The 13306-nt window shown below is 44.0% G+C and overlaps 1 protein-coding gene across 1 annotated transcript in view; it reads left to right on the plus strand.

Moving 5' to 3' along the window:
* Positions 1-13306, plus strand: part of LOC146186688 (uncharacterized) — a 62393-nt gene that overhangs the window by 25056 nt on the left and 24031 nt on the right. The window contains exons 7-8 of the mRNA XM_084608084.1: positions 1266-1449; positions 8190-8483. Of these exons, the coding sequence (XP_084464210.1) occupies positions 1266-1449; positions 8190-8483 (478 nt within the window). The remainder of the gene's footprint in view (positions 1-1265; positions 1450-8189; positions 8484-13306) is intronic.

Raw genomic sequence — 13306 nt, forward strand, 5'->3', positions numbered from 1 at the left:
CTTTAGGTTAATCACTTTGGCAGTTGAAATTCTCTAGGTGAGGCAATATTAGGGACTTCAATGGTACACTCGATTTGAGAGATATGTGTCCCATGATGCATAGTGTCTATCGCAAATGTCACACACCTGGCTTTGTAATGTAGCAGAAACATTCTTCAAGGAAATGCAGGTCAATCTCTTTTTTTCTTAGAGACATCGCTTTAAATAATGCGCAGTTATGTTTTTGTTTTGTTTGGCTATGGTTACCATCATCTAAAACAGAGTGCAAAAGTAAAACAATGGACAAGTGAAGAAACACGCACCCCTAGCACTAGAAGTAACGCTTAAGCGCTTGTGGTGTGTGTTTCTTCAGTTGTCCGTTGTAGGGATTTTGCATTCTCTTTTACATCATAGATCAATACCGAAAAGCCCAAATTTTCACCCTTGTGAATAAAGCGAACAATAGCTTCTATGCACTTCATGTGTTGTGTTATGCCTGAAGTGCTATGTAAAAACCCTCAGCAGATGTTGAAAATTTATATTTTGGGTTATACGGTTGTAAATGTAATTTACCTCAAATCTTACTGGTTGTTTAATTCTGCCTTAAGTACGCGGTACTAGAGAAAGCGGCCTATGGGATTGCATGCCTCTGCATTACAGTGTTCGAGGAAATAATTAGGGCCGAATTCTAGAGAATGCGACGCCGCAGTAAAGTTTTCAGAGTAGGCTTAGATATAACCAACCTCTGCCAGGAAATTACCATTAGTGTGAACAGATCATGACAGAGTGGCATAATCGTTCAATTGGGAACAACTTGGACAACTTGCCTGGCGTTCAGCGCTAAAGCAAACAGTTCTGCAAATAAGTGCGTTGCCTACCTTCGCTACAGTTTGATCGTTTGATGCTTGGCCGAACTAATTAACTCGCTACCGACTACCGAGAGGTGCATATTAACCGAGAAGTTTATCTGCTGCCACTGAAAAGTTTTATAGAAACGAATACTAGCCCACACTGTAATTTGCCGCTACAATTAGAGTGCCTCTTTTTATTGTAAGCCCCAGATAACGTATCATGCGTTGGTGAAGAGAGGGGTTGGATGCGAAATGTAAGTGGTCCCTTCTATGCAGTCAGCCGCAAGCTCAAAGAAATTTAAAATCGCAAGTGGCGCCAGAAATGAGGACAAGGAATTGCATGTAAAAACAGCCCTGTGCGCCATTGTCATCTGAAGGGAGTTATCGTGGAAATGTTCGAGTCACAATCGCTGAGTCCATCCCCATTTCTTCCAGGGCTTGGGCAACCAGAGTTTACATATTATGCGGCAAATCAAGCGAAATGGCAAAGTCACTAAAAAGTACAGCATTCTGATATCTGACCTTTTGCCTTGGACTTACTACGTCGTGGGCCTGGAAGGTTGTTCTGCTGGGAACTGCAGCGATCCAGTGAATGCAACATTCAGCACCCCACCGGAAGGTAGGCAGATAGACCTCGGTCTTCATTCCGCTGTAAAATACGACCACAGAAAATATAGTCAATGGCTGACCAGGTTGACTTTTTTATCGTTGCACTTCAGTGGTGGGCAAACCTATTTGGCATTTCGACAGATGGACTGGACAGCATAAACTTTCAGAATTAAGCGCGAAACTTATTTTCTCTCCCTCCCTAATCTGCCCCTAGTAGAGCTTAAAAGAATAGGTACTTGCTAAGTTTATGAATTGTGTTTACTGACATAGGAGGTTTTGGTTGGACAGCTTTCGAAAGAAACGTTAAACTTTAAAGGCAAGTAGATACGTTTTGGATGCAGGATTATCTCGTCCTAAGCAGTATGGTACAAATGGTGGAAAATAAGTAACCAATACCGTTAGAATTACTTCATATGAAATGTACTAATTTCAGTGGTTAATTACAGCCCCAGAAAATTGAATGAATGAATGAATGAATGATATTTTTATTAACTCTCACAAGGTTACATGGGTAACAAAAGAGAGAGGACGCTAGGCAAAAAGCTGCATTGTTGCATCTTGAGAGCCACCCTGCGCCCTCTGCCGGCGTATATAGTCCAGCAGCTGATCACAACAGCAGTGGAAGAGCGTCCTCGCAAGCACAAAAGAAATACATCCACAGAATACATACATTAACATTTGCTTAAAGTTATGCCTGTATTATCATTCGACATAATTTCACAAAAGAAACTACTCAACAGTTTTATGTACAGGAAACGCATTTATAATCAACCGAGATACAAATCAAATAGACTGAAGATACACAAAGCTTTACATATATGTTTTAATCACGATGTGAAAACTACGCACATTCAAACAAAGGAATAAGTGTTACTAATTTATGCCGTGAAGTTTTTTCAAGTATGACGTTGTTCTTGTGCAGAATGTTGAGGTAATGGGGTAGATTGTATGTCAGTGACTGCTTACCGCATGTAGTGCGGCAGAAAGGTACGGGCCGTGACATTTTGTTCCGTGTATTATAAGATGGAATGGAGCATTATTAGTTGAAACAGCGTTTTTATGCATAGAGATTGACTTGAATGGGAATAACTTTGAGATTTTCATGATATTGAACCTTGCAAAGAAGGCACCCGTATGAGTACAACACGGCACATTAGCTATTAATCTAATTGCTCGTTTTTGCGCCGTTAGAATTTTTGTTTGGTTTTGCTTGGTGGTTGTCCCCCAGACCATGAGACAATAAGTTATATGTGGCAATATAAATTTAATGTAAATTAATATTTTCACTCTAGGCGGAAGTGTGTGCCTCTGGCGGCATAGGATGCCATTGATCCTGTTTATTTTAGAGCAGATATTCTCAGTATGGTTATCCCGATTAAGTGATTCGGTCCAAACAACACCAAGACATTTTACATCTGGCACGACATAAATTTTTTTGTTTGCTAACCAAAAGTCAAAATTTGCACCTACCATTCTGTTTTTGGCTCAAAATATTATTGATTTTTTCCTCGTGATGTTTACCCTTAGGTAGTTCTTAAAGGACCATTGACGCAGGAATTCTAAAACTGATTGCCGTGTTCTAGTAGGTCTGTTTCTGTATTACCTGAGGAAAGCACTGTGAGGTCGTCTGCATACGCTATTATGGTTACAGGAAGGGGAGCAGAAATTAACTGAATATTTAGAGAACAGTAGTCGGTTCCTATTTCGTCAATTTATATTCTTATTACATTATTCGAAATTTCTTTCCATAACTCAAATTCCTAATTTCTGCGCTAAATTGGTGTTACTTGCATCAAAGTTTAAAGACCGTGTTATTTTCACCGATGTTTATTTTCCAAGATGTCTTCGCTGTTTATGGAATCTTTTCGCTTGAAGACGACATCCGCTACACTTAACATTCCCTTATTATACCGGCTGGAGGACAAGCCAGCGATATTCTATACTGATAGCTCACACAGTTGCTCATATTTGTAAAATACTTCAATGGCTGTTTCTATGCCCTCTATAAACCATAACCATAAACCATAAAAAGCCGCTTCAGTTAAGACCGCTGAAAATCTGAAGAAATTCGCTGCAGGTGATTTTTGAAAACATAACATCATTGGCAGAATTAGCTTGCTCATAGAACAAGGGGATTTTACAATGCTAAACTTAGTGAGGTGTATCGCTAAATGGCACTCAAAGAAAACATCGCGGAAGATGGTGCCGAAATGTTCGATCAGGATTTAACAACCAATCAAGGGAATAAGCATTAGCAATAATATAAGCAGGTGCGATGCCTGACCCCATTGTTGTAAGAGGCCGCGCTAAGGCGCATTAGGAACGTGCCTAGGAACACTTAAGAAAAATTAGAGGATCTCTTAGATATCTCTTACGAGGAGAATGGCGCAAGCCTACCCTTCCTATCCTTGAATTTGCCTCCCATCGTTAGCTTCTTGTCGGCATTCGTTGCAGTGCTATATATAATTATAATGGGTTTACAGGAAAGGTGCAGTATTTATCACACTTTCTCCGGCAAGTGTGTTTGGACGGTGCACCATCTTTCCAGTCACGTGGCAATCCTTGGCGCGTGTTCAAGTGTGGTATTGCAGATGCCATGGACGCCTCCCAGCACGGCCAATCAGAACGCCGCAAAAGCGGGACACACTTTGGCCACGACAGCATTAGCCAATTAAGGCTTTCGCCTTACTAATTCATTCCCACCATCACATTTGAGGCAGGGTAGGTGAGGCGAGAAACAGGCAAGTCAAAAATCAGGCTTTGGGAAGGCTTCAAAGGACCCAGTGAACACAGAAGGGGCCCTATCAAAACATGTGGAAAAGAGCCAAAAGCTGGTGGAGGCGATAGATAGAGGTAGATAAGGACCTACTCTTTCTGTGTGAAACGTGACGAAGCCTGATAAGAGGACGTAAAAAACTAATACAAAAGAAAGCTCTAACTGAAAATGGCGTAGGTAGAAGGAAAGCTTCCGAATATGCTGATCAGATAGGAACGCAACACTGGGAGATATTCAAAAGCTAAATAAAAAACTAGCACATCCATTAAAATGAAAATGCCTACTTTCCCAGCAATAAAAAATCAAATAATACAAGCACTGAAAGACTTGTGCATTGGAGCGCGGCCATGCAGATACCATCAGGCATACAGGAAAAATAATGGCCCGAATTTAGAGAAACGCACTGCAATAGAGAAAGGAGGAGCAGCATTTGAAAAGCCATAAAAAATGCTGCCGCTTGGAAGGACAATGAAACAGACCAACTTAAAAAATATCAGAAATATCAGAAAAAATTTAATAAAGCCTTTGAAAAGAGATTCAAAGAAGGCACTGTACCGGCCGGGTCAGGAGAATCATTCGGACGTAATGATACCCAAAGTGGGGAAAATTGTACAGATTGCTAATCTGTGACCAACTTTTCTTATCTCCTGCCTGGAAACAATCTATGAAAGAATCATTGGAATTATACTACAGTTTTATCTGGAAGACAACGAACTTACATCGAGTTTTGATTTGGAAACAAACTGTCATCGCAGGACATTCATATCTCCTTCTAAATAATAACGCGCTAAAGAAAATGCCGCAAAAAGGAGTAAATATTGTCCTAGCACAAGGAAATAAAAAGGGCCTTGAGAATATATGCGATATCGCAATGTTGGAAGGACAAAATAATTCAGGACACAAAAATGGGAACTTGAGATACGTTATGGCCTGCTTAACCGAAAGAATGGCTACTTTTTTTAAACAGCACTACATTAGAGAGATTTTAAACCTCAAAAGAATACTGCACGTTCTGAGGTATCGCCCTTACTATTCAATATAGAAATGGTGGGAGATATAAAAAAACACATAAGATATGCAGAAGATATCACCCTATGTATAACAGAAAGATTCATATGAGAGAAACACGAGGCTGCAGGTGGCAGCGGAACTAGTCGGTGGATACTTCAATGAGCTTGTGCGGGCGTTCTGGGAAGATAAATTGATGCATGTGAGAATAAGGAAAGGCATTAGGAAAACAATTTCATTATCATTGAAGAAGGTAAACCAACCAAGGAGACGACAGAAGTATAAATCCTGGAAATATGGCTGAGCATGGGTACGAATCCAACGAAACCATAGCAATCTCAAGACACAAATGGAAGGCTTCATGAGACAAGCTTGCAAAATAAACTGCGGAGAGGAATGAAGGAGGCGTGTAGGATGCTGGGCTAAGGATATACGCACCGCAAGATCAAACCCAGACAGATTGATCTGTCAAGGCCACAAAACTAAGAATTCAATAAGCTTAACTGCATTCCATTTGATACATCGGCGTTGAACCATGGCATGACTGGTTCACTTATCCCGTAAAAATTAGTTTATCTCTCCTGACCCCAAGCAGTCATGTGCACCTGTGGTGGAACGTTATGACGCGATCGCAGTGTCCCAGACTTGGCCTTGTAGCCTTTTTAGCACTTAGGTAACTGATTGCAGAAAAAAACATTACTGTTTTAATAAAGCAATAAATGCAGCACACAGACAAAATACGACCGTTTATAATTAACCCAATTCATACTACTCACGTCACAAGGCAACAGTTTCAGAATTTTGCAGGGCACTGGCTCCTCAATACCATTTTTCCTATTTTGCAGTGATATGCCAAGCATTGCCTTTATCTCATAAAGAACCATCACCCTCTTTCCGCGCCTTCAAAAACAATTATACAACGTTTTTTTAGTGATTGCCATATGGGAATTTACATATCAGAAAGCCCAAAATATCCACCTCCTAAGCACTATTCTTTCGAAGCTGCAAAGCATAGAGAGGCGAAATAACTTGTTTAAACATCACCGACTACATCAGTACATTGCTCAAAGTTTCAGCTGAAACTGTTTTTTAATATAATTATTAACTTTATTATTATAATTATTATAATTTTTAATTTTCAATCCTTATATACTTACCAGTCCGCGTTGCCTGAGGGTTCAATTGCCCCGGCCAATCCATAGAAAACAAACAGTTCTCCCGTTGAAACTGGCAGCCGATTCATGTAACCTTCCTTCGGTTTTCTCGCAACCATTATTATTGCACGAGGCTTAGAAACTGCTAGAATAAAGAAATGCGAATATGTATATTTCTCTCCTTCTAATTTCAATTAAAATGATATCTATACAATCTCCATTTCGGTATTACTTGTAGAGCACTTATTTTGGGCCAACTTGCACCATTATTATTGCACGAGGCTTAGAAACTGCTGGAATAAAGAAATGCGGATATGTATATTTCTCTCCTTCTAATTTCAATTAAAATGATATCTATAAAATCTCCATTTCGATATTACTTGTAGAGCACTTATTTTGGGCCAACTTGCACCATTATTATTGCACGAGGCTTAGAAACTGCTGGAATAAAGAAATGCGAATATGTATATTTCTCTCCTTCTAATTTCACTTAAAATGATATCTATACAATCTCCATTTCGGTATTACTTGTAGAGCACTTATTTTGGGCCAACTTGCACCATTATTATTGCATGAGGCTTAGAAACTGCTGGAATAAAGAAATGCGAATATGTATATTTCTCTCCTTTTAATTTCAATTAAAATGATATCTATACAATCTCCATTTCGGTATTACTTGTAGAGCACTTATTTTGGGCCAACTTGCACCATTATTATTGCATGAGGCTTAGAAACTGCTGGAATAAAGAAATGCGAATATGTATATTTCTCTCCTTCTAATTTCAATTAAAATGTTATCTATACAATCTCCATTTCGGTATTCCTTGTAGAGCACTTATTTTGGGCCAACTTGCGAAAATATACTGAGAAGTCACGCTGAACCCATTATTGTTACGGATGCACTCCACAAGAATGAAACATAACAAAGTACTTTTAACGTGCAAATAGCGGCAATAGATAGGCGCACTATCAGATGCGCTGAACGGAGCGTTAGGGGCTAAGAAGATTCATTTCAAATATTTAAAACACTTCCCTCTAGGGGGTCACCGCTCGTACATAGTGCTGCAAATCGGTAGTATTAATAAAATGTCTGTAGTACTTCTGCACATTATGAAATCGTCAGCTAGAGGTTGAATGAATGAATGTGTGGATGTACTGCACTACTACATTGTGCCCTATAGCAGAACATTTAGCTTGCGCAATTTATACCGTGCATTGCAAATGAACCCGCGGGTGTGTTTGCGCGCATTGCCTTTTTTAGAGAAAGAACCAGGAGGGGGTGGTTTGTAAATTGTCAAAACATTGCCGTGAAAGCAGTCAATGAGATTATGCGTTTAAAATGAATGTGGATAGAATTAATATTCCAAGATTAAAACTTATTATTGAAAATGGTAATATTACTAAATGTATCACAATAAATGTGCTAAGCCATCTGCAGCTTGGAGTTTCCCCAAACAGGCGGCGGCCGTTGAGTTCAAACTCCATAACATGACAGTGTAGGGCAACAGGACGAAGACACAGAAAGACACAGAAAGGGTACCCAACACTCTGCCTGTGTCTTTCGCTTTTTTGCGCTACACTCTCATGTCATGGATTACCGTTACCTACTAGCCCAAGTTTACACGCTTGTTAGTTCAAACTGCTCTGCATAATGATGTACAGCACACTGAAAACCACGGCGATCACCAGGTCGAACCTTATTCCTCAAATCAGACATTTCGAATCAAGAAAGTATCTGCACATTTTTTCCAGGCAGATATTATTGTGCTTTAATTGATTTATAATTACAAACTTTCACTTTATTGTTTGCAGTGCTGCCAGCTCCGTCGTTTACGGAAGTCAAAGCCACAGGTTCAAGCTCATTCGAAGTTATTTGGCGGTTCGCTCAACGCGATCCTCGTCTCTTCGACGGCTTTAGAGTGCGGTACTGTCCGAACGCACTCGACTCTTGTTTTCTGGTTTACACTAATCAAACCATTCTCACTGTGGACGGCCTATCACCTCAAACGTTTGTCAAGGTTTACGTGGCGGCAGAGTACAAGGACATAAAAGGGAAGCTTCAGCGTGGGCCCGAAGCAGGGACCTACGTTACAACATGGACTGACGGTGAGAAGGTTTTAGACCTAGGTACTTCACACTTGAATTTCTGTAAGTTAATTTTGACACTGCCTAAAGAAAGTGAGATGAAAGCGCAGCAATACTGCAGTTGCCTTGTCTGACGGAACTTCTATTGCTGACAGCAATATGTGCAACCCGTCCGAACATTCACAAGGTTCTAATGCGTTTTCCCCAATTCATTTATAATCTTGTCAACCCAGAAATTCCAATTTGGCCTTTGATTATTACCCAGACCATCAGGCGCACATAATTGTTCTAATGTCTCCTTCATATAAATTAAGCGAATAAGGATTTGTACTTTCATGCATCATGTGAACGGGATGCATGTAAGACCACTGGCAACAATGATTTGAAATAAACATACAGATATAGAGTAAAATAGACCATCATCATCTAGAGAAGACACTTAACTAAATGGACACATATTGTGTTTGTATAGATTACTATATTATCTTTATTCTAAGGGGTCACAATATTGTCACGTAGTTGTAACGAGGTCGACGACACAATTGAAGAATCGATGATTGCACTAAAGAAACTGTTTATTTGGGCTGACTTGCGCCCACAAAAGAACTAAGCAACTCGGCGGCGGCGATAGAAACAAACGTGCTCGTCGATCGTCGAACAAAGAATGCTCGTCACACTCGGCAACGCTCAATTTAAAGGCTGCACAGAACAATCTAGATAACGTCGCAAACAGCTACCAGCACGGGCTGGAACATTGTGGAAAGACACCCAAGTTGCCGGAACCTTCGAGACAGATCTCGGTGCATCTTGCGCTACAACAAAACTGATAAAGGTGTGACTCTCGACATCGAGCATTAACAAAGATTACGGAACTGATACGCGGTCCAGAATCAGAGTGATAAGCCTGTATGCCGGTGGCTGTTAAAAAACAACAAATACTGTTTTGAAGGTTTCGCGGCATTACTCCGCCCTTAAAAAAAAACATCGCCTCGATGTTCCAGAACAGAGAAACTTAAACATAAACACTGCAAAGTTTAAACACCACAGATTCTTTCGCGTGCGTAATAAGGCTTCAGTCGCACAACATGTACAATTTCTGGACGTGCGCGTAGCCGTTGTGATGCTGACGTTCCGTCGGGAATGACTTCATAGTCCAGTCGTCCGACGCGGCGAAGGATTTTGTATGGTCCAAAGTATCGACGCAACAACTTTTCACTTAATCCGCGACGGCAAATTGGTGTCCAAACCCACACTTGGTCTCCTAGATTGTACTCTGCGTGGCGTCGTCGTAAATTGTATCGTCGGCTGTCGGTGCGCTGTTGGTCTTTAATACGCAGCCGTGCGAGTCGTCGGGCTTCCTCCGCACGCTGCAGGTAGGCGGCGACGTCAAGGTTGTCCTCGTTGGTTACGTGCGGCAGCATTGCGTCGAGCGTCGTCGTGGGCTCCCTGCCGTACACAAGCTTAAACGGGGTCGCTGTGGTCGTCTCCTGGACTGCCGTGTTATAGGCGAAGATCACGTGCGGCAAGATGGCGTCCCAGGTCTTGTGTTCAGCGTCTACGTACATAGCGATCATGTCCGCGATCGTTTTGTTCAGGCGCTCCGTAAGGCCATTGGTCTGGGGATGGTACACAGTTGTTCGTCGATGGCTTGTGTGACTGTATTCCAGGATGGCTTGCGTCAACTCTGCCGTAAACGCCGTTCCCCTGTCCGTGATGAGCACTTCTGGGGCGCCGTGTCGCAAGAGAATTTGTTCGACAAAAAATTTGGCGACTTCTGCCGCGGTACCATTTGGTAGTGCTCTTGCTTCGGCGTAACGGGTAAGGTGGTCAGTGGCCACGATGATCCACTTGTTATCCATAGACGAAGATGGAAAGGGGCCAAGGAGATCCATCCCAATTTGTTGAAAGGGCAGGATTGGGGGCGGAATCGGGTTTAGTAGTCCCGCTGGTCTGATCGGCGGCGTCTTGCGTCGTTGGCACTCACGACACGTCTTCACGTAGTGGGAAACTTCGGCAGGCAGTCGCGGCCAGTAATACTTCTCCTGGATTCGACGCAACGTGCGCGCAAATCCGAGGTGGCCTGCTGTGGGCTCATCGTGCAACGCCTGTAGAATTTCTTGCCGAAGAGTTTTAGGCACTACGAGAAGCTGCGCGGTCTTGTTGGGTGCAAAGTTCTTCACGAGGAGGCCATTGCTTAACGTGAATGATGATAAATGTCGCCTGAACACACCAGGAGGGGAAGCGGTCTTTGCTTCCAAGTAATCGGCTAGCGCTTTCAGCTCATGGTCTGATCGCTGTTGTTCTGCGAAACTGCTGGCGCTTACCGGTCCCAAAAAGGCGTCATCGTCATCGTCCTTCGGGGGAGAATCGACGGGAGCGCGGGATAAGCAGTCTGCGTTGGAATGATTCCGGCCGACTCATAGCCTACAGTCATGTCAAATTCTTGAAGCCGTAGGCTCCATCTGGCAAGGCGGCCGGAAGGATCTTTCAAATTAGCCAGCCAGCAGAGCGCGTGATGGTCGCTTACCACCTTGAATGGTCGGCCGTATAGGTATGGACGAAACTTAGAAGTAGCCCAGATGATCGCAAGGCACTCCTTCTCGGTCGTCGAGTAATTGACTTCGGCTTTTGTGAGAGACCTGCTAGCGTAGGCGATTACTTTTTCCTGTCCGGCAGTCTTCTGGACGAGAATGGCTCCTAGGCCTACACTGCTCGCGTCGGGGTGAATTTCGGTCTCGGCGTTTTCATCAAAGTGGCCAAGTACAGGAGGGCATTGCAGGCGGCGCTTAGGTTCGTCGAAGGCTTTTCCTTGCGGCGCTTCCCATTTAAAAGGTACGTCAGCCTTTGTAAGCTGCGTCAACGGTTCGGCGATCCGCGAAACGTTTCTGACAAATCGTCGATAATAAGCGCGCAGCCCAAGGAATCGGCGCACAGCTTTCTTGTCGGCAGGCGGTGGGAATTGTGCGATTGCAGCTGTTTTCTCATGGTCTGGGCGAATACCGTCCTTGCTAACGATGTAACCTAGGAATCTGAGTTCTTCGTAGGCGAAGTGACACTTCTCTGCTTTTAGCGTTAGCCCCGATGACTTGATGGCTTCCAGCACTGTCTGTAGTCGTTCTAGGTGGTCTTCAAAGTTTGACGAGAAGACAACAACGTTGTCCAAATATACCAGACAAATTTGCCACTTCAAGCCTGCCAGGACTGTGTCCATTACTCGTTGAAACGTGGCTGGTGCGGAGCAGAGGCCAAATGGCATCACCTTAAATTCATAAAGGCGGTCCGGTGCGATGAATGCGGTCTTCTCGCGATCTCTTTCTTCGACCTCAATTTGCCAATATCCGCTCTTCAGGTCCATCGATGAGAAGTACCTTGCATTGCAGAGCCGGTCGAGAGTGTCGTCGATGCGGGGAAGCGGGTAGACATCCTTCTTCGTTATGCTATTCAAGCGGCGGTAATCAACGCAGAAGGGAAGTGTGCTGTCTTTCTTCTTGACCAAAACGACTGGTGCCGCCCAGGGGTTGTTCGATGGCTGGATTACGTCATCACGCAGCATTTTCTCAACTTGATCGCGAATGGCCTGGCGTTCTCGCAGCGATACACGATAAGGGCTTTGGCGCAGAGGTCGGGCGTGTTCGTCCGGTATTATACGATGCTTGGCCAGTGGTGTTTGTCGTACCATCGATGACGATGAGAAGCACTAACCGTAGCTTCGAAGAAGACTGCGAATCTGGTTTTCCTGCTGTGGGTCAATACTGGGTTGATGTCAAATGTGGGCTGACGGAATTGGTCCGGTGCATCTTCCAGTGGTTGGTCGTGGAGGGCGAATACGTCTTTGAGGTCCGCTAATTCGTCGAGAAAAGCTATGGTCGTGCCCTTTTTCAGATGCCGATATTCTTCGGTGAAGTTTGTTACCAGAACCTGAGCTTGACCTCTCCGGAATTTCGTGATGCCTCTTGCGATGCCGACACCTCGTTCTAAGAGCAATTGGATATTTCCTTCGACGATGCCTTCAGCGGTTTCGATGTTGGCGCTACCTACGCAGACTGCGAACTTGATCGGGGCGGGACGTTCAATTCTTCGTCGAGGACGTTTAGAGGGATGTGTTGCATCGACGTCGTCGTAGCAGGAACAGCTTTGTCTGCAGAGAGCTTGAAGAGCTTGGATCGGAGGTCGATGACAGCCCTATTTTCAATTAGGAAGTCCATACCTAAAATCACGTCGCGGGAACACGGCTGCAAGGCCACAAAGCTGGTGGGGTAAGTACGCCCATTTACGGTTATTCTTGCAGTGCATCGTCCCGATGGAGTAATCAGGTTGCCACCTGCGGTGCGAATCAGTGGGCCATCCCAAGTGGTGGTAACTTTTCTGAGCTGAGAGGCTAACGGTCCACTAATGACTGAATAGTCAGCTCCGGTGTCTACTAGGGCAGTGACTCTGCGACCGTCGATATCAACTTCAAGGTCACTTGTTCGCGTTGTCGCATTGCACGTGGGCCTTAGTGTCCGATCTCGGCTTTGTCGTTTTTTCAGGTCATGGCCGGGGCAAACCGTTGTTACTTCGATGGGCGGCGGTGTCTGCTTGCACTCTGGTCGTGTTGTCGTCGATGTCGTCGTGTGGAGCGGCGATGAAATGGTTGCGTCGTCGTTAGCGGTCGTCGGCGGAGGAGGATGTTCGTCTTTTCGCCATTGAGCAACCTCACCTCCAAAGGTTGCTCTGTTTAGTTTCCCCTGCGCGGGCTTGGGGACCTTCCGCGCATACTCTCATCGTAGGTACGGCCTGGCGACGCAAAGCGGGCCCTGTACGGCGATGGAGATCTGAACCGACGGCTTGGTGGACTGCAAATC

Source organism: Amblyomma maculatum, chromosome 6, assembly GCF_055883805.1.
Source record: "Amblyomma maculatum isolate TAMU_Amacu chromosome 6, ASM5588380v1, whole genome shotgun sequence".
Taxonomy (NCBI): Eukaryota; Metazoa; Arthropoda; class Arachnida; order Ixodida; family Ixodidae; genus Amblyomma; species Amblyomma maculatum.